The 26,869-nt window shown below is 32.3% G+C and overlaps 1 protein-coding gene across 1 annotated transcript; it reads left to right on the top strand.

The window, feature by feature from the left end:
* Window positions 1–26,869, top strand: LOC127699198 (26S proteasome regulatory subunit 10B). The gene is made up of 12 exons (XM_052202965.1): window positions 1–117; window positions 8,835–8,914; window positions 11,174–11,213; window positions 11,735–11,855; window positions 12,975–13,089; window positions 13,983–14,132; window positions 19,007–19,130; window positions 19,907–19,968; window positions 20,768–20,888; window positions 24,468–24,548; window positions 25,223–25,294; window positions 26,692–26,869. Exons 1-12 carry the CDS (start codon window positions 24–26, stop codon window positions 26,808–26,810), a joined length of 1,179 nt encoding a protein of 392 aa, XP_052058925.1. The 5' UTR covers window positions 1–23; the 3' UTR covers window positions 26,811–26,869.

The raw sequence follows: 26,869 nt of genomic DNA, 5'->3' as shown, positions 1-26,869 counted from the left end.
GTATCATTTCCGCTGGCTCAAAGATGGCAACAACAGATAGTACCCGTGAAAAAGCTTTGGCTGACTATAGAAAAAAGCTTCTCGAACACAAAGAACTCGAAGCTAGGTTGAAAGAAAGTATGTTCACAAGCAAACGTTGTAAACTAGACTTAAAATAACTCCCATCAACATTTAAATTGTGTAGACTATTTGCTCACATAATTCCATAAACTTGCTTTGTCATCCTAAAAATAGTGAAATATCAAAATGTTACACATGCAAATGACAGACATTATAAGTTATATGGTTCGCTACTGACCCTCTACGGATCTATAGAGGGTTAGTAAAATCCATAAGGGGTGAGACTCTCTATCAGTCTATGGTCCATAGGGGGGCCAGTAGTGAACTGTATAACTATAACAAATTTATCGCACACAGGACTTTTCCTGTGGCGTTTTGTAGAAAAATAAACAATGAAATACAACAACATAAATAGTCGAATAGATGACGTCACCATTAACAGTAGACATGACGTCATGATCCCCCTATGAAATTTACTAACCACCTAAGGAGCCATAGGAGGTCACCACATGATGGCATTTAACCAATCAAAACGTCATAATTTACCTGCGGTTGGATATTTGTTTCTATCAACAGGATGATTGACTATCAATTTACAATAATACATTGATAGTCAACCTTCCAAACTATCTATGCATATGTTTATACAGTGTCAGTGTGTCAACTTAGTAATAGTTATGGTATTGAATCCAGTGTTTTAGACCGCCTTGATGGTCTTTTGGTAGCTTGTTCACCTTGAGTGCAGGAGGTTTCTGGGTTTTTTATGAATTTATCAGAAAATTATATTCCATCATGTTATTCAATCCATCTTGTATGGGAAAGGATTTGTATAGGCACTGCCTTTTGTCCAATCCCTTTGTTTAAAGGTACATTTGTCATGATTTGATATTTGAACAATAAAATATTTTGAATTGAATTGAATTGAAGGTTTCTGGGTTAAACTAAAGACTTTAGAATTGGTATTTGCTGCTACTCTAAGCACACAGCATTAAGGAGGAAGAGCAAAGGCTCGGAGTCAGAATAATGAGTCTGAGAAAGGTGATCTGTATTCCTGCGGACTGTTTAATTTTATTGTTACCTTGTGAAATAGCACATTTTAAATTTGACTCAGCGTGTCGGTCTGGTACAATGCAGGGTTAATATTCATATAACATAATATTTTTTAACGATTAAATGTTCTTGTCCTGAATATGAATATTAATTTGCCGCTGGACGTTTAGTAGCCATCCATTATCATCATCCAGTGGTTTAGTACAGACTCTAAACAATACTTTTCATAGAAATAGAGATACAACATAATGTATATACTTAGATAAAAATGATATGATTCAGTAAAATATGCTACTTATTTAATATGAGTTGTGTTTATATGTTACTTGTTTATTCTTTAATCAATAAAATACTTTTAATGTTGAGAGCACAATGATGACATTATTCATGTTATTTGACCACATAGAATAGAATATTTTATTTTCCAAATAACAGGGCCCATAAAGAGCATATAAATCAAGTACAACGATAGAAGTAATTTAGTCAACAATAAGACATTACAATATAAAATATATATCATTGTATCACCATAAGCCTCAGTCAGAATCTGACCAAATGCAGTGTTCTCCCAAGGATTTTTGGATAGCGCTGTGGTAAGCGCGTGATTTTCAACAATTCTCACTCTCAGTGCGCGGTTTGTTCGTAATTAATTTATGTTTTTTTATATATGATGCTATTGATGTTTGCTCTTGTAATGATGTTCTCATGGAAGTTACCCATTTGTTTGTTAATGTTATTGTTTGAAAATAGATGAAGAATCATTTTTTATCTCCATTGTAAATTCATATAATCAAACAAAAAATACAAATATAAATTTTATTCATCATGTTCATTGTCATGATTAAACTGTAGCATACATTTCATAACAAAACATAATATTTAAACAATAACAAATATCTAAACTTTCAATAATTTAAAGCATCAAATCAAACAGTTACTATTTTGTTCTTAACTTCAAGCACTAAATTAAACACACTGACAATAATAAATTAGCTAAACTAAATGTCTATATCTATAAAAGTCACTAAAAACCACAAAGTTAGTCAGTTGTTATCTTTCTCTTTCTGATTTGACCAAAGGCTGACACACATGCTGAAAAGTTAAAGTCACTTGTGGATGGTCCTTCTATAGAAATAGACATCAACTGGTTGAAAACTCTTTGGCTGAGGCGGTTCCTGAGAACAGACTTAATTTTAGCCATAGTGGAGAAGGACCTCTCACAGTCTGCTGTTGACACTGGCAAAACCAAGGCAATCATGGAGTACTTGGCAAGAGCTGGATATAAGTCACTCATCTGTATTACTTTGTGCAGGGCATCTCTCAGTGACAGATCCTTCATGCTGACTGCCATGAGTTGTCTAAGAGAGAGGAATTCTGTCTTTACCATCTCAAAGGACCCAACTGGAGTGAAGTGATCTGACAGGGTCTAAAACAAAAAAATAAACATGAATTATATTAAACAGTCTAACAATTAATAACAACTCAGAATTGGCAGTATCTTCATCACTTGAACTTTGGTGGATAGGTGTCTCATTGTCAATCATACCACATCTCCTTATTTTTATACCAACTCAAATTCGATACCAGCTGTAAAACAAGACACATACATCATCATCAATGTTATGTTTTTCTTTCTATTTTTTTCTCCAGTAAAAGTTATATATATTTTCTGTGTTTTCAGTACTTTAAAATAATCTTAGATCATCCTATAAAGCATTTCAATTACAAAAGGTATTGTTTATTGAGTAACATTATTTACCTTCAGCTTTTGATGTTGGACCCACTCAGGGGTCTTCTTTATCAATAAGGTCTGGATCAAACACTGACAAGGCATCAAGAATGTTGGTGTCTGGAAACCTCTGGTGAAGATTCTCAACAACATTGTAACGTTGATGTACTGGGGGTAAATCTTGAATAGAAATTTCACAATTAAAATTATGACAAAAAATATGACAAACAATTCAAACTTTACATATCATTTGGTTAGAAGTTGTCTCATTGGTAATCATTCCACATCTTCTTGTTTTTGTTTATCTGATTATTGTCTATTAAATTCCACTTTAAAAATCATGCTAAATTGGTTGGTGATACAAAAAGTGAAATACATCAGCTAAAAATTTGGTGCAGTCCTTATGATTTATCTTAATATTTACCCTTTCTTTGAATGATGTGATGTCAGTCTCTGAGCCTTTTACACCATAACTCTGCAAGTTGCTGGAATCTGGTTGGTAGATTGGTCATATTGTCAGCAGGGTTCTCAAGTAGATGTAGAAGTGTCATCTGTGTTCAGGAAGTCAACTGATGTCTTTTGGAAGATCTTGGATAATCTGTTGAGATGAGGTAGAACATCCCCAAGCATGGCAAGGGTACAAACAAAGAAAGGACTCTTAACAAAAGTAGCAAGACCTGCTGCAGTGGCATCATGACGTTCTGATGCTTCACGCGCAAGGCTGGTTATAAGTGAGAGAAGGCACTGGCTAACAGCACAGACTGCAGTTTCATGTGACAACCAGCGAGTATCACCGACCTCTTTCAGTTTGATGGCAGGGTCACCAAGAATGTGCTGCAAAAAAGAAATATATATAAGATTTCAATTATCAAATAGAGTCAATGTACACATACAAAATATAATTTTAGTATCATTTTACAATGATGATAGTTTTCTCATTGGCAATTATAATATCACATTTTCTTATATGTAGTTGATATTTTCAATATGTATAACAGATTATTGTCTCCTTAAAATTTACCAAATTATCTGGCTGACAAATTGCTTAAATTACCGTGATCACTGATTACTAAATGTTAATATACCTCTAACTGCTTTAAACCACTCATACGGACTGCTGAGTTCTGGTAATAGTAGAAGAGCTGTTTCAGTATAGACTTGAATTTCTGGAGATAGGGTATGTTGTTTGAAGCTTGTGCTGATGCCAAGGCCAACCTATGTGCAATGCAGTATATGTTGATCATTCACTATTTTATAATGTTATAAAACTAATAAACAATGTTTATTACCACAGAAAACAGATCAAGTTTGAATTTTAGTGTCATCACTTAAACTGTTCTAGAGCTATGCCCCTTTACAAATGGAAAAAAAATGCTGAATTTTTCGTTTCAGTTATGTAACTTAAGTTTGCCTCAACCAAATGTTATGAAACTTATACAGATCAAGTTTGAATTTTGGTGCTGTCACTTTTACTGTTTTTGAGTTATGCCCTTTACAACGTTGACAGTACAAATGAAAAATTGGTGATTTTCCGTTTCCGTTCTCTAACTTAAGTTTTCATCAACCAAATGTTATGAAACCTATACACAATACTTATTACCACAAGTTCAGATCAAGTACAAATTTTGGTCATTTACGAAAAAGAAATATGACAGACAGAAACCAACGACAACCACTGATCTACAGGCTCCTGACTTGGGAAATGCACATAAAGAATTTAGTTGGGTCAAACATGTTTGTGAGCCCACAACCCACCCTTAACCTGAAACAGTGGTGTCACATCACCATATAAAAACAAACTGTTAAAGTCAGTTGCAATTAGCCTAACTAAAATGATTGGTACATGTTGACTCTAAATTATTAGACATGTTAGAGAAACATATTTCACCACCATAAATCTAACGCAAACAATATTTCTCAACTCTTGACAGTTGAATTTTTATACGACCGCAAAAAAATTTTGAGGTCGTATATTGGTATGACGTTGTTGTCGTCGTCGTCGTCGTCGTCCGGCGTCGTCGTCCGAATACACAATGGTTTTCGCACTCTAACTTTAGTTTAAGTGAATGGATCTCTATGAAATTTTACCATAAGGTTCAATACCACAATAGGAAGGTGGGGATTGATTTTGGGGGTTATGGTACCAACAGTTAAGGAATTAGGGGTCAAAAAGGGGCCGAAAATAAGCATTTTTGTAACTTCCAGACATAACTTGTGTGTTAGCATATGGATCTCTTTGACATTGTACCACAAGATTCCATATCACAAAGGGTCAATGCTGGGATTGATTTTGGGGTTAATTGCCTCAAAATTTTAGGAATAAGGGGCCAAAAGGGGGCAAAAAACAAGCATTTTTCTAGTTTCATGACAATAACTTGTGTGTAAGTGTATGGATCTTTCTGAAATTTTACTACAAGGTTCCATTTCACAAAGGGAAAGCTGGAATTGAGTGTTGTGGTAATTGCCCAAAACGTTTAGTAATAAGGGGCCTAAAAAGGGGTTTAAAATAAGCATTTTTTAGTTTCTAGACAATAACTTGTGTTCAAGTGTATGGATCTCTCTAAAATTGTATTACAAGGTACCATACCACAAAGGCAAGGCTGTTGTTGAGCTTGGTTTGGGGGGAAAGGGGGATGGGGGTGATGAATCATAAGGGGGGCGGGGGTCAAAAAAGGGGTAATTTTTTTTTTCCCTTTTTTTTTTGTTTAAAATTTACATTTTAAGTTAGTTATTTTTTATCACGAAGAGAAAGTAGGAATTGAGTTTTGGGGTTAATTGCTCAAACATTTATGAATAAGGGGCCAAATATTGGTCGAAAATAAGGATTTTTTTAGTTTGCAACAAAAACTTGTGTTCAAGTGTATGGATCTCTGTGAAATTGTATTGCAATGTACCATACCACAAATTGAAGGTTGTGATGGAGGTGGGGGATGATGAATCAAAAGGGGGTTGAAAAAATGTGTGGGGGGTAGGATTTTTTTTTTCCTTTTTTTTTCTTTAAAATTTTCCATTTAAAGATGGTTGTTTCAGATTTATATATGAAAGAAAATAATAATGATACGGTTATATATCATGAGGAATTGAAATTTAAAATTATGTATATTGGAAATTTAGGTTACATTGGAAAGTAATAATTGGCTTTGGGGGGGGGGGGGGGTGGTGGTGGTGGTGGTTATGGCTCTAATGTTTAAGGAATAAGGGGAAAAAAGGTTAAAAAACAAGGGTTTCCATTTTAATAGACAAATAATTGAGTAAAGAACATTATTTAAAAGCAGTGTAAGGTTGGTAATTCAAACTCATTTAAATATCTCATCTACACTGCTTTTAAATTATGTAAATTGGAAATTTGCCAATAACTTTATTGTTAATAAATGCATTGGAAATTTGCCAACAATTTTAGTGTAATAAACTTCATTGGAAATTTGCCAATATAAAATTTTGCTGATGAAGGTTTTTTGTTTACCTTTAGCCTTGACTATGAAGTCATTTTCTATTTTTATAGCCTTATGATGTAGTTGAATTATTTAATACTTTTATGATGTGTTTAAATGGGGTTTTATCATGTTTATGGTTGCAAATTTATTGTTTTAGTATAATAAACTCCATTTAAAATTTGCCAATAAAAAAATTTTTGTTTATTTTTAGCTATGATTATGATGTAATTTTCTATTTTACTTTTATGGTTGCAAAGAAATTTTTATTTTTAGATATTACTGTTAAATGATGCTGATTAAGGTTTTTGCTATGTTTAGCCATGACTATGATGTCATTTTCTATTTTAATATCTGTTATGATGTATTTAAATGGGCTTTTATGGTTACAAAGGAATTTTATTTTTAGATATTACTATAAAATGTTGCTGATGCTGATTAAGGATTTTGTTTATTTTTAGCCATGACTATGATGTCATTTTCTATTTTAATACCTTTATGATGTAATTTCCATTTTTAGATATTACTGTTAAATGATGCTGATTAAGGGTTTTTTGCTATGTTTAGCCATGACTATGATGTCATTTTCTATTTTAATATCTTTATGATGTATTTAAATGGGCTTTTATGGTTACAAAGGAATTTTATTTTTAGATATTACTTTAAATGATGCTGATTAAGGATTTTTGTTTATTTTTAGCCATGACTATGATGTCACTTTCTATTCTAATACCTTTATGATGTATTTAAATGGGCTCCCATGTATTTAGATTTTTGATTATTTATACATGTTACCAAATTGGTCCACATTGAAAAAAAACGGTCCAAATTTCAACTTTATTACATTACATCAAACATTGAATTCTACATATTCTTTGATATATTGAAATTAACAAACAATTTAGTTTATGGATATTCCACCATAATAGGTAAATTAAATTTTTTCCAGTTCTTACACCACATTCATCCTGTGTCAAAAACCTATGCTGTGTCAAATATTTAATGACAATCCAAAGTCATAGCTGTATCAAGCTTGAATTTTGTGTCCATACTTGCCCCAACTGTTCAGGGTTCGACCTCTGCGGTCGTATCAAACTGCGCCCCAGCGAAGCATTTTATTAATATTTAAAACGCAGTGCAAGCCTCATGATTTAAATTTTAAAATTTAACTGTTGTGAGTTGAGAAATATTTTATCTGACTGTAGTGTTATATATATGTATCAAACTGGTTAAAACCAGTTTAAACTCCTTGCTTGGAAACAGGCACATAAAGAATGTGTCAGGGTTAAACATGTTTGTGAGGGCTCAATACTTCTCCTTACCAGGGACATAGTGTAACAGTACAGCATAAGAACAAACTGCATAAATTAGTTCAATGAGTTTTTGAGTGATTTATCTCATCAGATCAGCATGAAGCACAAAAAAACTTACATAAATCATTTGAAAATACAAAAGACATGAAGTACTGATCCAAAAGTACTCAAAGTTACTGAAAACTTATTCAAAGCCAATATCATGTCCCCCCTGACAAAAGTATCAATCAATACACATCCAACAGATTAAGTGTAAAGAAGTTATAAACAGTCTGAGAAAAGAATGACCTTGTGCAATGCCAAAATATAAGTACATGAAAATGTACACAAGTGTACATATAATATTGATCTAGGACAATAAGTTTTCCAAAAACTAGTTTTCATAGTCAGCTCTCTTTTAGATTAAAGATGAAAAAAGAGACCAGCTTTAGTGAAGTTAACTGTTATGGATATACTTCACCATGTTTTTTTTTGTCTTTTCTTTTGGGGAGATACCTTAAAGGTTGTGATTTCCTAACCCAACACGTTGCATGTGCATTCAACTCCAATCTTAATTGGATATGATTGTTGGTTTTCCTGCTGAAGGTCATGGTTCTCTCCAGGCAATCCAGCTTTCCCCATCAAGAAAACTTACCGCCATGAAATAGCCATTAGTGCTGAAAGTTGTGTAAAATGTGTGTCAATCAATCTTTGAAATTGATGAGACCCTCATTGGTAATTATTTTTATTCCAGGGCATAAAAATAATAAATGTTAAACATCCTCATCATACTCATACTCTCTCAAGGAAATGACTTGTATTGCAAATTTCTTATTCTAGAATAGAATATGTAGAAATATAAAAGTCATTGTCAGTTAACATTCAACAATTTGAACTACTTTTTGTTAATTTGGCTACTTACAGTGTACCTTCAAAATTATTCTTTAAGGAATTCATTGCATACTGTGGATTCATTATTATTCGTTGGATACCAAATTTCAGGGAATTCGTGGGTACAGGTGAACCACAAATTTAAATGTCAAAGAAATACAAATTTTAAATAGAATTGTATTCAGACTTTGTCAAAACCACGAAATCACATATCTACGAAAAGGCAACTTTTCCTCAATCCACGAAAATTGATACCCACGAAAATAAATGAATCCACAGTATCATTCATGTGATCTGATCTCAAAACAAAAATGAAGGTAATATTGGTTGTCATATTTATTGAGATGTGGAGTAAACATTCATTTTTTTTTTTTATTTCAGTGAGAGAGAATTCCAAAGAATTAAACAAACAGTATGATAAATCAGAAAATGATTTAAAAGCTCTACAGAGTGTTGGACAGGTTTGTATACATTACAGTTCATGTGCATTTTGTCATTTCCAAACCTCCATGATGGGAGTGGGCAAACTTCTAGAAAGTCCCCTGATACATCCTGTGGGCAAACTTCTAGAAAGTCCCCTTTGTCTATCCTATAGAAATATTTAACCTACTTTACATAGGAAAAAATTGAATTCAATATTTTGAGATAAATTCTCGGTTTAATTTGAGTTGCCCATAGTGGTTAGGTGGAAATTACAACATCCTGAGTGACATGAGCTGGAGAATGGATTGTTTTCTAGATAACTGTGTTCACATATTGTTATATATTTTATGAGGTTTTATGCATTTGTTAGGACATTCAATTTTCTGATCTACTGGTACATGCATTTTTATACGACCGCAAAATTGCGGTTGTTTATTATGTATCACGTCGTCGTTGTCGTCCGAAGGCATTTGGTTTCTGGACAATAACTTTAGTATAAGTAAATAGAAATCTATGAAATTTAAAAAAAGGTATATAAGTTACAACCACAAAAGGAAGGTTTGGGATTGATTTTGGGGGTTATGACAGTTTAGGAATTAGCCGCCAAAATAGGGCCCATATAAGCATTTCCAGTTTCCAGACAATAACTTGTGGAACGGTCTATGAATCTCTCTGAAATTATACCACTAGTTTCCATACCACAAAGGGATGGTTAGGATTGACTTTGGGGGGTTATGGTTCAAACCGGTTAGGAACTAGGGGCAAAAAAGGGGGAAAAACAAAAGTTTCCTGGTTAATGGACAATTTAAAAGCAGTGTAAGGGAGATAATCCAAATACATTTAAAGTACAATGTTGTGTATGTTTGGATTACCTCCCTTACATTGCTTTTAAATTATGTATAAAGAAATTTTGTATTGTCTTTGAGGTGATTAGCTGTCAATTTATATTTTGAAGTTATTATTAAAGGAATATTAATTTTAGCAATGATTATGTATGTCATTTTCTATTTTAAGACTTTTATGATGTATTTAAATTGGTAATTATGGTTGCAAACTCATTGGAAATTTGAATTGTGATTATGACCATATTGTGAGGGAAAGAATTTTTTTTTGGAAAAAAAGGGGGGGAGGGGGGTAAAATAAAAATAAAATTTCTTCAGATATTATTTTTTTTTGCAAAAAAAGGGGGAGGGGGGTAAAAAAATTCGTTTTTTTTTTAAGGGGGGGGGGGTCGATACACAACAGCATAGTGTATTTCACAGAAGCAAAAAAAAAGGAGGGTAAATTTTTTTTTTTTTTTGTGGGGGGGTAAATTCGCAACAGCATAGTGTATTGCACAAAAGCAAAAAATTGAATATAAATTCAAATCATATATTATAACCAATTCTAAGTTCTTTGACTACAGTTATTCAGTGTCAAAAACCTATTATGTGTCAAATATTAAATTACAATCCAAATTCAGACCTGTATCAAGCTTGAATATTGTGTCCATTTTTGCCCCAACTGTTTAGGGTTGGACCTCTGCGATCGTATCCAGCTGCGCTCAGCGAAGCATTTTATTAAATTTATGTTACTCATTTGAACATAAGATGACCTCTCTTAAAATCTGCCTTCAAATTTTCAAAGTTTTACCCTTGTCCGTTTGTACATATGTACATACGTCTGTATGTCCCAAAATTGGTTTCCGTTCTCTAACTTGAGTTTGCCTCAACCAAATGTTATGAAACTTATACACAATGCTAATTACCACAAAACACAGATCAAGTTTGAATTTTGATGGCGTCACTTTAACCGTTCTAGAGTTATGCCCTTTATAAAAGAAAAAAATGCAAAAATTTTTAGTTTCCGTGTTCTAACTTAAGTTTGCCTCAACCAAATGTTATGAAACTTATACACAATGCTTATTACCACCAAATACAGATCAAGTTTGAGTTTTGGTAGGGTCACTTTAATCGTTCTAGAGTATGCCCCTTTATAAATGGAAAAATTACAAAATTTTTAGTTTCCGTTCTCTAACTTAAGTTTGCCTCAACCAAATGATATGAAACTTATACACAATGCTTATTACCACAAAACACAGATCAAGTATGAATTTTGGTGGCGTCACTTTAACTGTTCTAGAGTTATGCCCCTTTATAATTTATCATTTGCATTGATGAGATCTCACATTTTTACCAGTAAACAATGATTCATAATAAGGAATGCACACATTAATTTCTGAATTTACAGTATACAACTATCAATTTTTTTGACTGTGCATTTCTGTATTCTAAGAATTTTTTTTCTTTTTTATTTAGATTGTTGGAGAAGTATTGAAACAGTTAACAGAAGATAAATGTATGTATAGTAAAATCTAATTGTCAAATGGTATAATGTACAGTCAAACCTGTTATAAGGTCATTTCTATTAAGTGAAAACCAGCCTTGACCTTTCTGTACATATATGTTTTATTGTGTTTGACTTATTGCACAGTCGCAGTTGTCTATATTCCATTCAGTCATCAAGTGTATTTGTTCAAACACATTTGTAAAATTCAATAAAAGGCAGCTAAAAATGTGCATAGAGAAATACCTATACAATGAATCATAGTACTGATCATAAATTATGGTAAGGCGTTATAAAAAGGGCAATGTGCTTAAAATTTTCTTCAACAAAAAAGGCAGGACCTTATCTCATAGAAATTGGACAAGGAACAGTGCCTTCAAAAAAGCTCATTTAGGACACACTAGTACTGGTTTGTATTTAAAATTAAATGATTCATTTTTGATGCATTAAAGTAAATAGCTTAATTGAAGACTGTAGTTGTTTACAAAGGATATACTGTTTATCATTGATTGATATCATATTTTATTTTACAGTTATTGTTAAAGCCACTAATGGTCCTAGATATGTAGTTGGATGTCGTCGTCAGTTAGATAAATCTAAACTTAAGTCAGGAACCAGAGTTGCATTAGATATGACAACCCTAACTGTTATGAGGTAAATTTTCACTATTTCTCAGGATCATTACAGCTCATAAAGAAGACTACTGGACACCATTTTCTGTTGGGACTGGCAAGATATCTTTTTATCATATAAGAACTCACATAAATTTAACTCTTTTTTAAATCCAGCTAACGTTCTGCTAAGACCAATGATAAATGGTTATATTCACTGAATTGAGGCAAAGCTGGTAATTCCTCAAGACATGGTCAAAAGGATTTGAGATGAATTATAGCAAAATGGGATATGCACCGTATGGGAAAGATGTTTATGATACAAAGTCATACTAAGCAATATTAAAACTACATGCTTAAGACCTACCTAAAAAATGTTTTGCATAGTTAGAGTCAATGGTAAAATTCCTGAAACACTCTCAAGATGATTCTCATTCCTGCTTAAAAACAGCTTTCTGAAAAGTACAAACAAATTGCATTAATTCATTTAACCATCCTATAATGATGACCCTACTTTAGACTAAGATTCATTTTGGAGTCATTATGTAACTCCCCTGTGACATTATGGTGTAGATAATGCAGTCCCTGTACTGCCAGATGGCAACAATTGCAATTGGTATATACATGCCTAACTAAATGCCTTAGTGTTCTGTAAATTAAAATAAATTTATATGCATTTATAATTATAATTGTTGAACAATGAAACAAAAATGAAATTAATTATTGCTATTTCAGGAAATAATACGAACAAATAATGCTATCAAAATTCAATATGCAGGTGTTTATTTTTCCAAAACTTATCCTGTCAACGATAAAAACATCACAAATATTTCTGTACTTATTTTTCATCTAAAGTATGTATATCAGCATGATACTCATGGAAAATTAATAAATTTACCAGTAAATCTTGTCTAGACCATTCAGAACTCCCAGATTTAGACCAATCAAATCTCCCAGATTTAGACCAATCAGAAATTGCAGATCTAGACAAATCAGGGGTCCCAGATCAAGACCAATCAGAACTCGCAGATTTAGACGAATCTGAACAACAAGTCATTAACATACCAGTAATTCAACACCAATTTTAGTTTTCCATTTACAGTAATATGATACTTATACTATAATAATGAGAATAACTATTTTGTATAATTCTTAATTTAAGATATCTTCCCCGAGAAGTTGATCCACTAGTATACAACATGTCTGTAGAAGATCCTGGTGATGTTAGCTACAATCAGGTCGGTGGATTGGGAGAACAAATCAGAGAACTCAGAGAAGTAAGTCTCATTAATAAGGCAAAAAATAAATATATATGGCAGAAAATGGGTAGGTTGATAGGTTAAAATGATTTTTTTTTTTTTTTAATATTTTACATGTACCATTTAGGGAAATATCCAGGACTTTAAAAGTGCTGAACAAGCAATGTCTGTCATTTTGCCCCGTCCGCAGCAGAGGGCATAAAGTGTTACCTTGTCCGTCTGTATGTCAGACTACCAAAAAATTGGTTTCCGTTCTCTCACTTTAGTTTGCCTCATCCAAATGCTATGATACTTATACACCATGCATATTACCAAAAAAACACAGATCAAGTTTGAAGTTGTCGTCACTTTTACCGTTCTAGAGTTATGCCCCTTTACAAGTGGAAAAATTGTTTAACTTTTCTTTTCCGTTCTCAACCAAATGAAATGAAACTTATACACAATGCTTATTACCACAAACTTAAAATCAAGTTCTATTTGGGTGACGTCACTATTACCGTTCTTGAGTTATGTCCCTTTATAACTGTATGCAAGCAGGCACATCATCTGTGTCCCATGGACACATTCTCAATTTATTTATAAATTTCAGGGTAGACATGATTCTTAAGGGTAGGTAGGGAGGAAGGAGATACAACTATATTTTTTCAATAAACATGTGATGTAAGTTCAGAGATTTCTATGACATTTTTATCCTTGATAAAAGTGCTATAAAAAAAAAGCGTTAATTAGTAAGACTTTATTTGTTGTACTAATTGAGTTCACCTTTATCTTTCCATTTCAGATGAAATACATTAATTACCTTTTATGAAGGTTGTGTTATTCCATCTTTTTTGTATAGAAACACCTGATCAACACTGTATATTTTATTTTTCATTTGAGTACATACATGTATGATTATCCATTCTTTTCAGGTGATAGAATTACCATTAATGAACCCAGAATTGTTCCAGCGAGTTGGTATAACACCACCTAAAGGTTGTTTGTTATATGGTCCACCTGGTACTGGAAAAACATTACTAGCCAGAGCTGTGGCAAGTCAACTAGATGCTAACTTTTTAAAGGTAACCTACTTATACACACTTTACTTTCTTCTTTTTAATACTGGCTCCAGGTGTTTATTTATAGTGGTTGCTCATTATTTAAGTTGAACAGGATTTGCCCCAAATTGATTTGGTTTTGATGCGGAATGCTATGTAATCCCATTACTGTTTTTAGAACTGAACTAAACTGACTGTTGATTGGACTTTATTGTGTCTTTAATCGCCATGAAGACACATTTAATTTTTTCATCAATCCACAAATTGGTATCCATGAAAATATTAAAAGAATCCACAGTATCTATTTCTTTCAGAAACAAAAAAGCAAAGGGATGACTATAGGGGCAGAGGGGAGCACAGAAAGGGAAGAAGGGTGCAAAGGGGAGCACAGAAAATCAAAACGAAATCCTTGAAAATGAATTGCAAACAAATTGTATATGGCCAAATAGGCAAAATGGCAAGCAAAATGTCTTTGTTTTTTATCAAATATGAGATTTCAAGTTCATAAAATATTTACAGTGTATGTAATATTAAAGTAATCAAGTTTTAATATGCACAAATAATCTCAATGACACACAGTGCTTTCAGTTTGTGAAACATTTCAAAAGTATACCTTCACTTTGTACTTTCTACTTCTGGAAAGTCATTTGTTTTCATAGTTTACAAATTTTTATCAAGATGTATTCAAAAGTCTAATAAATATTACCCTTAAAACATGATATAAACTAGTGAAAATAAATTCCTACAAAAATTTTGGGATTATATAACATAATAATTATGATAATTTATGACAAGAATAACCCAAGAAAACTGACCACCAAAGGTCCGGAAACGGTAATATTTTCCAGTTATGTCGTAAACTGACAGCTATTTGTCCTAAATGACAGGTTGGGATTTAGTACAATTTAATTTTTTTTACAGAATTAATTTCGGTCAATTCATTGAGATCTGGTTTCTTTGTCACCATTTTGCACTCGTTTTTATACGACCGCAAAAATTAAAAATTTTTTGGTCGTATATTGGTATGACGTTGGCGTCGTCGTCGTCGTCGTCCGGCGTTGTCCGAAGACACATTGGTTTTCGCACTCTAACTTTAGTTTAAGTGAATGGATCTCCATGAAATTTTACCATAAGGTTCTATACCACGAAAGGAAGGTTGGGATTGATTTTGGGGGTTATGGTACCAACAGTTAAGGAATTAGGGGCCAAAAATAAGCATTTTTGTAACTTCCAGACAATAACTTGTGTGTAAGTGTATGGATCTCTCTGACATTGTACCACAAGGTTCCATATCACAAAGGGAAGGCTGTTATTGATTTTGGGGTAATTGCCTCAAAATTTTAGGAATTAGGGGCCACAAAAGGGGCAAAAAACAAGCATTTTTCTAGTTTCATGACAATAACTTGTGTGTAAGTGTTTGGATATTTCTGAAATTGTACTACAAGGTTCCATATCACAAAGGGAAAGCTGGAAATGAGTTTGGGGGTAATTGCCCGAAACGTTTAGGAATTGGGGCGTCCGGCGTCGTCCGAAGACACATTGGTTTTCGCACTCTAACTTTAGTTTAAGTGAATGGATCTCCATGAAATTTTACCATAAGGTTCTATACCACGAAAGGAAGGTTGGGATTGATTTTGGGGGTTATGGTACCAACAGTTAAGGAATTAGGGGCCAAAAAGGGGCCAAAAATAAGCATTTTTCTAGTTTCCAGACAATAACTTGTGTTCAAGTGTATGGATCTCTCTGAAATTGTACTGCAAGGTACCATACCACAAAGGGAAGGCTGGGATTGAGTTTGGGGGTGATGAATCATAAGGGGGTTCAAAAAATTTTGGGGGGGGGATTTTTTTTTTTTTTCTTTTTTTTTCTTTTTTTCCTTTTTTTTTCTTTTAAAATTTTCCATTTTAAGTTGGTTATTTCTGATTTATATTTAAAAGCAAATAATAATGATATGGTAGGAGATACACACCAAACAGAATGTGTAAATTATTATATAATAAGTATTGTGCAATAGCAAGAAATTTTCAATTGCACAGTATTGCACAATAGCAAGAAATGTTCAATTGCACAGTATTGCACAATAGCAAGAAATCTCCAATTGCACAGTATTGCGCAATAGCAAGAAATATCCAATAGCACAATATTGCGCAATAGCAAGAAATTGTCAATTGTACAGTATTGCGCAATAGCAAGAAATATTCAATTGCACAGTATTGTGCAAAAGAAGATACTTAGTATAAATTGCTTATTTCTTGATAAATTTCAATAGGGTTTTATTCTTGAATTCTTGGGGTTCTTTAATATGCTGAATCTAACCGTGTATTAAGTTTTTGGATTTTGGGCCCCGTTTTTAAATTGGTCCACATTGAGGTCCAAAGGGTCCAAAATTTAACTTTGTTTGATTTCATCAGAAATTGAATTATTGGGGTTCTTTGATATGCCGAATCTAACCGTGTATTTAGATTCTTAATTTTTGGTTCCGTTTTCAAATTGGTCTACATTAAGGTCCAAAGGGTCCAAAATTAAACTTTGTTTGATTTTAACAAAAATTGAATTCTTAGGGTTCTCTGATATGCTGAATCTAAACATGTATTTAGATTTTTGATTATGGGCCCAGTTTTCAAGTTGGTCCAAATCGGGGTCCAAAATTAAACTTTGTTTGATTTCAACAAAAATTGAATATATGGGGTTCTTTGATATGCTGAATCTAACCATGTATTTAGATTTTTGATTATGGGCCCAGTTTTCAAGTTGGTCCAAATCGGGGTCCAAAATTAAACTTTGTTTGATTTCAATAAAAATTGAATATATGGGGTTCTTTGATATGCTGAATCTAACCATGTATTTAGATTTTTGATTTTTGGGCCCTGTTATCAACTTTGTCCACATTGAGGTCAAAAGGGTCCAAAATTAAACTTTGTTTGATTTCAACAAAAATTGAATATACGGGGTTCTTTGATATGCTGAATCTAACCATGTATTTAGATTTTTGATTATGGGCCCAGTTTTCAAGTTGGTCCAAATCGGGGTCCAAAATTAAACTTTGTTTGATTTCAACAAAAATTGAATATATGGGGTTCTTTGATATGCTGAATATAACCATGTATTTAGATTTTTGATTATGGGCCCAGTTTTCAAGTTGGTCCAAATCGGGGTCCAAAATTAAACTTTGTTTGATTTCAACAAAAATTGAATATATGGGGTTCTTTGATATGCTGAATCTAACCATGTATTTAGATTTTTGATTATGGGCCCAGTTTTCAAGTTGGTCCAAATCGGGGTCCAAAATTAAACTTTGTTTGATTTCAACAAAAATTGAATATATGGGGTTCTTTGATATGCTGAATCTAACCATGTATTTAGATTTTTGATTTTTGGGCCCCGTTATCAACTTTGTCCACATTGAGGTCAAAAGGGTCCAAAATTAAACTTTGTTTGATTTCAACAAAAATTGAATATATGGGGTTCTTTGATATGCTGAATCTAACCATGTATTTAGATTTTTGATTATGGGCCCAGTTTTCAAGTTTGTCCAAATCGGGGTCCAAAATTAAACTTTGTTTGATTTCAACAAAAATTGAATATATGGGGTTCTTTGATATGCTGAATCTAACCATGTATTTAGATTTTGGATATTGGACCATAATAGGTGAATGTCCAATTTAAAATTTTTAAGTTCTTAGACCACATTCATTCTGTGTCAGAAACCTATGCTGTGTCAAATATTTAATCACAATCCAAATTCAGAGCTGTATCAAGCTTGAATGTTGTGTCCATACTTGCCCCAACTGTTCAGGGTTCAACCTCTGCGGTCGTATCAAGCTGCGCCCTGCGGAGCATTTTATTTGTTTTGTAATCCCTTTCCTGTAATAAAACTGCCACTTCGGTAGAGTATAATAATCCTAAGGGCCTCTCCCAATAACCATATTAATGCCTCAAGGAAATATTGGCTAATGATTGCTAATCACTTTTTACCTGTGTTTTTATTCACACCTGACAGGAATCACAAGCTCAGAACTAATATCATAAATTAAAATTCTATTACAACTTTCTTCATTATTGAATTCCTTTTCAGCAAAGACAATCGGCTATTCTAATTTAAAATTAAAACTTGATTTAATTTACCTAAACAAAAGTAATTTTTCATGAGTCAAATATGTGCGTTATTTACTATGTAATACGCATGCATGAATTTGTCTTCACCAGATTAGACACTTCATCATAAAATGCAAAATGATGTCATGCTAAATTAAACGAATGCAACTATTATCTGTTATATTTGAACACATTTAAAGGTGATAAAATTAAAAATCCAGTGCTTTCCAATCAATTTGATTAACAGAACGAATCCCAGAAATGAATCAGGAATTACTTGTACTTCAGTATTGTCGTGAAACTTCCAGTTTAATTTGTCTTCAAAATCAAAATTAACATTAGCAATGTCTGTGAAATTTACCATTTTGAGTCATTCGGTAAGAATATTCATGAAGTAAATGCGATAAAACAGTCAACACAAGTTGGTTGATGCTATGAATCTAGTGTGAATAATTTTGTCAGTTTGAAAAGGGGGCCCAACTTTTAAGTCATCTGAAATTGACCGAAATTGTGTAAAAACAATTCTGGATCCTTTCTGACCACACACAGTTAATATGGAAATTGGTAGGAGGTGAAATTTTAAGGGTAAAAGAATATAGCGTCATGGTACCTGTGAAATTGCATATCAAACAATTGTATATATAGTTAATCTTGCCTAAAACAAATCCTGGAGAATTTGTATTTCATGTTGATTTCATGTGCATGTTTATAGTTTTACTGCAGAGAGAATTTATAGTAAAACAAAGTCTTTTTAACAGATATATGTATTTCTCCTACCAAAAATATTATCAAAATATTTATAGGTTGTCTCCAGTGCTATTGTAGATAAATATATTGGTGAAAGTGCCAGACTGATCAGAGAAATGTTTGCTTTTGCCAGGGACCATGAACCATGTATTATATTTATGGATGAAATAGATGCTATAGGTATGTTGTAATAGTTATTGCTGCCAAATTATGGTTCTATTGCTATAAACCTATTTATGCTATTTGATCAAATAATTTCTGATCTTTGTGTATGAATAAAAAGTGGTAAACACCATTGAAACAAATAACTAAAAGACATCTTAGAGGATAACATACAGTCTTCAAAAATAGCCAGATGTTGTTACAATAAGTCTAGTTTTAGATTGTCCTGAGTTGTTATGCATTGAATAAGACTTTTAATGATTTGCCATCAACACCAAATTCTACAAATGAAAACAAATGTTAAGATATGACTAAAGTCAACCACTAGCAAGGTCCCTGACTAAAGAAATGTACATGAAAAGTTGGCAGGGATGAACTATTTTTTATGTATATATTGTAAATTCAGAAACTTTATTTGTTTTGCAAAAAAAAAAAAAACATGTATGCAGCATTTTTTGAAATTACAATAACTAACCTTGCATTTTTGACAATTGTTTTACAATTGCAGTAATAATTGAACACAAAATTTCTGAAATTATAGTTGTTCATGACGTATCCTGTTTTCGGTTTCTGGCATTCTGCATTTAGAGCTCCTAGTTTGAGATTCATCTGTGTAGTGAATTATCTGAAATCTGCTCATGAACCATTTGAAATAAGTAACAGTAATTATTGTTGAGACTTGATAATCTTTCTAATAGTTCATATTGTAAACACAGTATGGTTTAAATATAATTGCCGATTGATTGCTGTTTTTATGATGTATTTTAAAATACTGTTTTAATATTTATTTTTAGGTGGAAGAAGGTTTTCAGAAGGTACATCAGCAGACAGAGAAATACAGAGAACTCTCATGGAGGTATGGATTTTATAAACTGTCTAACAGTTTGATATCAAATTTTCTGTTGATAATAATGGCTGTTCCAGAAATGAATGTATGGAGGGGTCAAAAGGCACTTTTTATTTTGCCCTGTCATGCATAAAGTTTTTATTTAATTTTTTTCCTATAGTTGATCAGGCTATCTTTCAAAAATAATCACTATTGTTCCTTATTGGTATTATTTTAGTAGGATTTTCTATATTAATTGAATTTTGAATAAAACAGCATATTCACCTGGAGAAAAGTGATATTAACCGTGCTAAACATCACACACTTTTACATGTAACATTATGGTAAAATGTTTGATGTACAATTGGTTTTGGTATATTTGTTATTAGATACATTGTTTTCTATCGGAATATGGAATAAAAGAATTACCGTCTTTTGTTTTGGTAAATATGTGGTTTAATTGATTTTGAAAAACTGCTATTCATTTCTGCCATCGACTTCAGTGAAAATTGGTTTTTCAAAAGTCAAGAAAACTGCATATTTACATCAAAGACAATAATTGTATAATATTCAGATTTTAATAGGAGTGCCTTCTGAAAATTTTGAAATTAAAAAAGACCACGTGAAACAAATTAGCTTTATTTCCAGTAAATGGATTTACCTGAGTTCTTCCTGAGCAATCCCCATTTCAGCAGCTATTTTTGTAAAGGTTCTTTACAATTTACCACTTGTAACAATACCGGTACTTCTGCTGTCTTTTAATGAAAACTTGTAAATGTTCAAATTCTGTTGAAGAAATTGTCACTCGTGTTTCTATTTTGTTTTGTAGTTGTTGAATCAAATGGACGGTTTTGATGCTTTAGGTCAGGTCAAAATGATAATGGCAACAAACAGACCAGACACATTAGATCCTGCCTTGTTACGTCCTGGGAGATTGGACAGAAAAATAGGTAAATTTGAAGAGTCCAAAATACTTCAATGTAAGCAACTATAGATCACTACATCCTTCAACAATGAGCTAAATCCATTCTTTATAAGAAAGCTATAAAAAGATATGACATCATGAAAGTTCGCAACCGTGTGTCATTTCTTAAAAATAAGAGTTGGGTACCTCGTGCTATATTAAGGTATATAAGTACAACATGATGTCAAGCTCTAAATAGGCCGGAGTAAATAAATTTTTATACGACCGCAAAAATTGAAAATTTTTTGGTCGTATATTGGTATGACGTTGGCGTCGTCGTCGTCGTCGTCGTCTGGCGTCGTCCGGCGTCGTCCGAAGACACATTGGTTTTCGCACTCTAACTTTAGTTTAAGTGAATGGATCTCCATGAAATTTTACCATAAGGTTCAATACCACGAAAGGAAGGTTTGGATTGATTTTGGGGGTTATGGTACCAACAGTTAAGGAATTAGGGGCCAAAAAGGGGCCAAAAATAAGCATTTTTGTAACTTCCAGACAATAACTTGTGTGTAAGTGTATGGATCTCTCTGACATTGTACCACAAGGTTCCATATCACAAAGGGAAGGCTGTAATTGATTTTGGGGATAATTGCCTCAAAATTTTAGGAATTAGGGGCCAAAAAAGGGGCAAAAAACAAGCATTTTTCTAGTTTCATGACAATAACTTGTGTGTTAGTGTTTGGATATTTCTGAAATTGTACTACAAGGTTCCATATCACAAAGGGAAAGCTGGAATTGAGTTTGTGGGTAATTGCCCGAAACGTTTTGGAATAGGGGGCCAAAAAGGGGCCAAAAATAAGCATTTTTCTAGTTTCCAGACAATAACTTGTGTTCAAGTGTATGGATCATACCACAAAGGGAAGGCTGGGATTGAGTTTGGGGGTGATGAATCATAAGGGGGTTCAAAAAATTTGGGGGGGGGATTTTTTTTTTTTCTTTTTTTCCTTTTTTTTTTTCTTTTGAAATTTTCCATTTTAAGTTGGTTATTTCTGATTAATATTTAAAAGCAAATAATAATGATATGGTAGGAGATACACACCAAACAGGATGTGTAAATTATTATATAATAAGTATTGTGCAATAGCAAGAAATTTTCAATTGCACAGTATTGCACAATTGCAAGAAATCTTCAATTGCACAGTATTGCGCAATAGCAAGAAATAGTCAATTGCACAGTATTGCGCAATAGCAAGAAATATCCAATAGCACAATATTGCACAATAGCAAGAAATTGTCAATTGTACAGTATTGCACAATAGCAAGAAATATTCAATTGCACAGTATTGTGCAAAAGAAGATACTTCGTATAAATTGCTTATTTCTTGATCAATTTCAATGGGGTTTTATTCTTGAATTCTTGGGGTTCTTTAATATGCTGAATCTAACCAAGTATTAAGTTTTTGGATTTTGGGCCCCGTTTTTAAATTGGTCCACATTGAGGTCCAAAGGGTCCAAAATTTAACTTTGTTTGATTTCATCAAAAATTGAATTATTGGGGTTCTTTGATATGCCGAATCTAACCGTGTATTTAGATTCTTAATTTTTGGTTCCGTTTTCAAATTGGTCTACATTAAGGTCCAAAGGGTCCAAAATTAAACTTAGTTTGATTTTAACAAAAATTGAATTTTTAGGGTTCTTTGATATGCTGAATCTAAACATGTATTTAGATTTTTGATTATGGGCCCAGTTTTCAAGTTGGTCCAAATCAGGGTCCAAAATTAAACTTTGTTTGATTTCAACAAAAATTGAATATATGGGGTTCTTTGATATGCTGAATCTAACCATGTATTTAGATTTTTGATTTTTGGGCCCCATTATCAACTTTGTCCACATTGAGGTCAAAAGGGTCCAAAATTAAACTTTGTTTGATTTCATCAAAAATTGAATTCTTGGGGTTCTTTGATATGCTGAATCTAACCATGTATTTAGATTTTTTATTTGTGGACCCGCTATCAAATTGGTTCATATTGAGGTCAAAAGGGTCCAAAATTAAACTTTGTTTGATTTCATCAAAAATTGAATTATTGGGGTTCTTTGACATGCAAAATCTAACCGTGTATTTAGATTTTTAATTTTGGGTCCCGTTTTTAAATTGGTCTACATTAAGGTCCAAAGGGTCCAAAATTAAACTTAGTTTGATTTTAACAAAAATTGAATTCTTGGGGTTCTTTGATATGCTGAATCTAAACATGTGTTTAGATTTTTGATTATGGGCCCAGTTTTCAAGTTGGTCCAAGTTGGGGTCCAAAATTAAACTTTGTTTGATTTCAACAAAAATAGAATATATGGGGTTCTTTGATATGCTGAATCTTACCATGTATTTAGATTTTTTATTTGTGGGCCCTCTATCAAATTGGTTCATATTGAGGTCAAAAGGGTCCAAAATTTAACTTTGTTTGATTTCATCAAAAATTTAATTATTGGGGTTCTTTGATATGCCAAATCTAACCATGTATTTAGATTTTTAATTTTGGGTCCCGTTTTTTAAATTGGTCTACATTAAGGTCCAAAGGGTCCAAAATTAAACTTAGTTTGATTTTAACAAAAATTGAATTTTTGGGGTTCTTTGATATGCTGAATCTAAACATGTGTTTAGATTTTTGATTATGGGACCAGTTTTCAAGTTGGTCCAAGTTGGGGTCCAAAATTAAACTTTGTTTGATTTCAACAAAAATTGAATATATGGGGTTCTTTGATATGCTGAATCTAAACATGTATTTAGATTTTAGATTTTTGGCCCAGTTTTCAAGTTGGTCCAAATTGGGGTCCAAAATTAAACTTTGTTTTTTTTCAACAAAAATTGAATATATGGGGTTCTTTGATATGCTGAATCTTACCATGTATTTAGATTTTTTATTTTGTGGGCCCGCTATCAAATTGGTTCATATTGAGGTCAAAAGGGTCCAAAATTAAACTTTGTTTGATTTCATCAAAAATTGAATTATTGGGGTTCTTTGATATGCCAAATCTAACCGTGTTTTTAGATTTTTAATTTTGGGTCCCGTTTTTTAAATTAGTCTACATTAAGGTCCAAAGGGTCCAAAATTAAACTTAGTTTGATTTTAACAAAAATTGAAAAAAAAAAGATTTTTGATTATGGGACCAGTTTTCAAGTTTGTCCAAGTTGGGGTCCAAAATTAAACTTTGTTTGATTTCAACAAAATTGAATATATGGGGTTCTTTGATATGCTGAATCTAACCATGTATTTTGATTTTGGGCATTGGACCATAATAGGTAAATTAAAAAAATTCAAGTTCTTAGACCACATTCTTTCTGTGTCAGAAACCTATGCTGTGTCAAATATTTAATCACAATCCAAATTCAGAGCTGTATCAAGCTTGAATGTTGTGTCCATACTTGCCCCAACTGTTCAGGGTTCGACCTCTGCGGTCGTATCAAGCTGCGCCCAGCGAAGCATTTTATTCAATTTAATTTTGAATGACATTAGACTAGAAATATGTCAAAACTCACAAAATATGAAATCATTTTATTCCTTTATGTCTATTGTTCATAATATTTTTTTTAATGTGAATGAATTTATCATGAAAAAATTTAATATTTCAGAAATTCCACTTCCCAATGAGCAATCACGACTTGAAATTCTCAAGATTCACGCACAGCCTATAGCAAAACATGGTGAAATAGGTAAGACTTTTTCTAGTAAGAAAAACACAATGAAAATGCATAGACATCTTTTGAATGAAACATTACATATGCTTCAAAAGTTCTCTGCTGGTTTTGATAATCTTAAATGTACCATGCATCAGAGGTTAGGAGGATTTAATGTGTTTTGCTTAAAGTTATTACACAGAGAAGACTGTTGTCATCTGGATTAAACATTTATAAAGTTCTTGTTTATGAATTGTGTTTCTTTCTCACAGATATATATCAGAAGGAAAAAACTCTGTCATTTAAAAAAGTCCTTTAAAAAAAATAATTAAATTTGTCCCTATCAGCACATGATCAAGGCTGAAAACTATATTCAATAAGCAATGTATACCAAAACCTTTACGGTTTAGACTGAGTTCATATCTATGTGTCTATACCATTCTTATGGTTACTGTAAACCAACCAATTGTCTCTGGGTATTTATTTACACTTCTTTTGCAAGTAGAAAAATTATGAGACTATAAATGTCAAACTGGTATCTTCTTTAACATGAATACATTAACAAAGTTGGATAATGGCATTAATAAGTTACTGCACAGTTGGCTAGAAAGGGCTAAACTGTGTAAAGAAACATTATCTGTAAAAAAAATAACTGGTTTAAAATTTATAAATATGAATGAGTAATAACTCCAAACATTTAAATATTGTAGATTGGGAAGCAGTAGTTAAATTATCTGATGATTTCAATGGAGCAGATCTGAGAAATGTTTGTACTGAAGCAGGTAATTATTGAGATGGTTATTCCATGTACATATTATTTCAAAACTTGCAAAACAGGTTTAATAACCAAAACTGTTTAAATTCAGCATTATTTTGCCTTGATGGCCGATCAGTCTAGTAGGTTTAACTATTGTATCACTAGCCTGTCAACACTGAGTTTGTTAGTTCGATCCCTGTCACATGGCAGGTGCTTTAGACTTAAATCTCAATTGACTAGGACTGTCAGTTTTCCTAGGTAAGGTCGGGGTTCTCTCAGGGCACTCCGGCACTGACCACCACGAAATAGCCAATCGTGTAAAAAGTGGCGTTAAACCACAATTAATCAATTAAAATCTGCTTTACTTGAGTGAGTTTAAACCATAATTTATGTAAATATGGCAGAATATCGCAACTAATAATGTTGTTAAATTTATGCAATACTGTTAATTCAGAAATGTTTACGATGTTTATATGTTAGCAACCTGATAATTTTCACAAATATAAAACTCGTACTGTGGTTTAATTAGTTTTGTGGGTACCAATTTTCGTGGATTGAAGAAAACTGGTATTTTCATGGATATTTGAATTTGTGGATTTGCCAAATAGATATAAGAAGATGTGGTATGAGTGCCAATGAGACAACTCTCCATCCAAGTCTAAATTTATAAAAGTAAACCATTATAGGTCACAGTACGGTCTTCAACACGGAGCCTTGGCTCACACCGAACAGTAAGCTATAAAGGGCCCCAAAGTCTGCATACAAACCCATAGAAAATGTGTACTTTGTTGCACATTTAAACTTATGGATTACCAATATGTATAAAAGGCACAAAAATTGGTATCTCATGATTAATAATGAATCTACAGTATTTTAAATGTTGATACTGTTATTTGAATAAAGAATTTCCTGAAATCGCAATTGTTTATCTGGCATTTGTGTTCATTGTTCGACAATCACTATAATAAATGCATGCAAAACATTTTGAATTTATAGTTTTATCATTTCCAGTTCTGAATTATTGATAATTAGTTTTTTTTACACACACAACATAATAGAAATTTTGTTGTTTAAAAAAGAAACGAGAAAGATACCAAAGGGACATTCAAACTCATAAGTCGAAAATAATCTGATAACACAATGAGAAAAAAAGATGAGTTATTTTTTAACCATTTCTGATCTAGCTGGAATTAATGAGGAGATTTAAAATTATAGAAATGCATTTCAACATTAAATGTAGATATACATAAATCAAAAAAAGATGTGGAGTATAAATCAATGAACCAGCAACCCAACCACCCAAAAAACTAAAATATGTCACATTTAATGCCAGTATTCAGATTGTCATAATATTTGAAAGGCGGAATCATTTAACATACATGTATAAACATTTATTTTATTGTTGAATATTTTTGATTACAGGTATGTTTGCTATCAGAGCAGAGAGAGATTATGTAATAGAAGAAGATTTTATGAAGGCTGTCAGGAAAGTTGGTGATAATAAGAAGTTAGAATCCAAGTTGGACTACAAACCCCTTTAAAAACTGAACTAAACATTTATTATTGTGTTATTATTGATAAAATAAAAATTGTCATCAAC

This window comes from Mytilus californianus, unplaced genomic scaffold (genome assembly GCF_021869535.1).
Source record: "Mytilus californianus isolate M0D057914Y unplaced genomic scaffold, xbMytCali1.0.p SCAF_4, whole genome shotgun sequence".
Lineage (NCBI taxonomy): Eukaryota > Metazoa > Mollusca > Bivalvia > Mytilida > Mytilidae > Mytilus > Mytilus californianus.
Note: the sequence above shows the minus strand (reverse complement) of the source record. Positions and strands in the feature narration are given on the sequence as shown.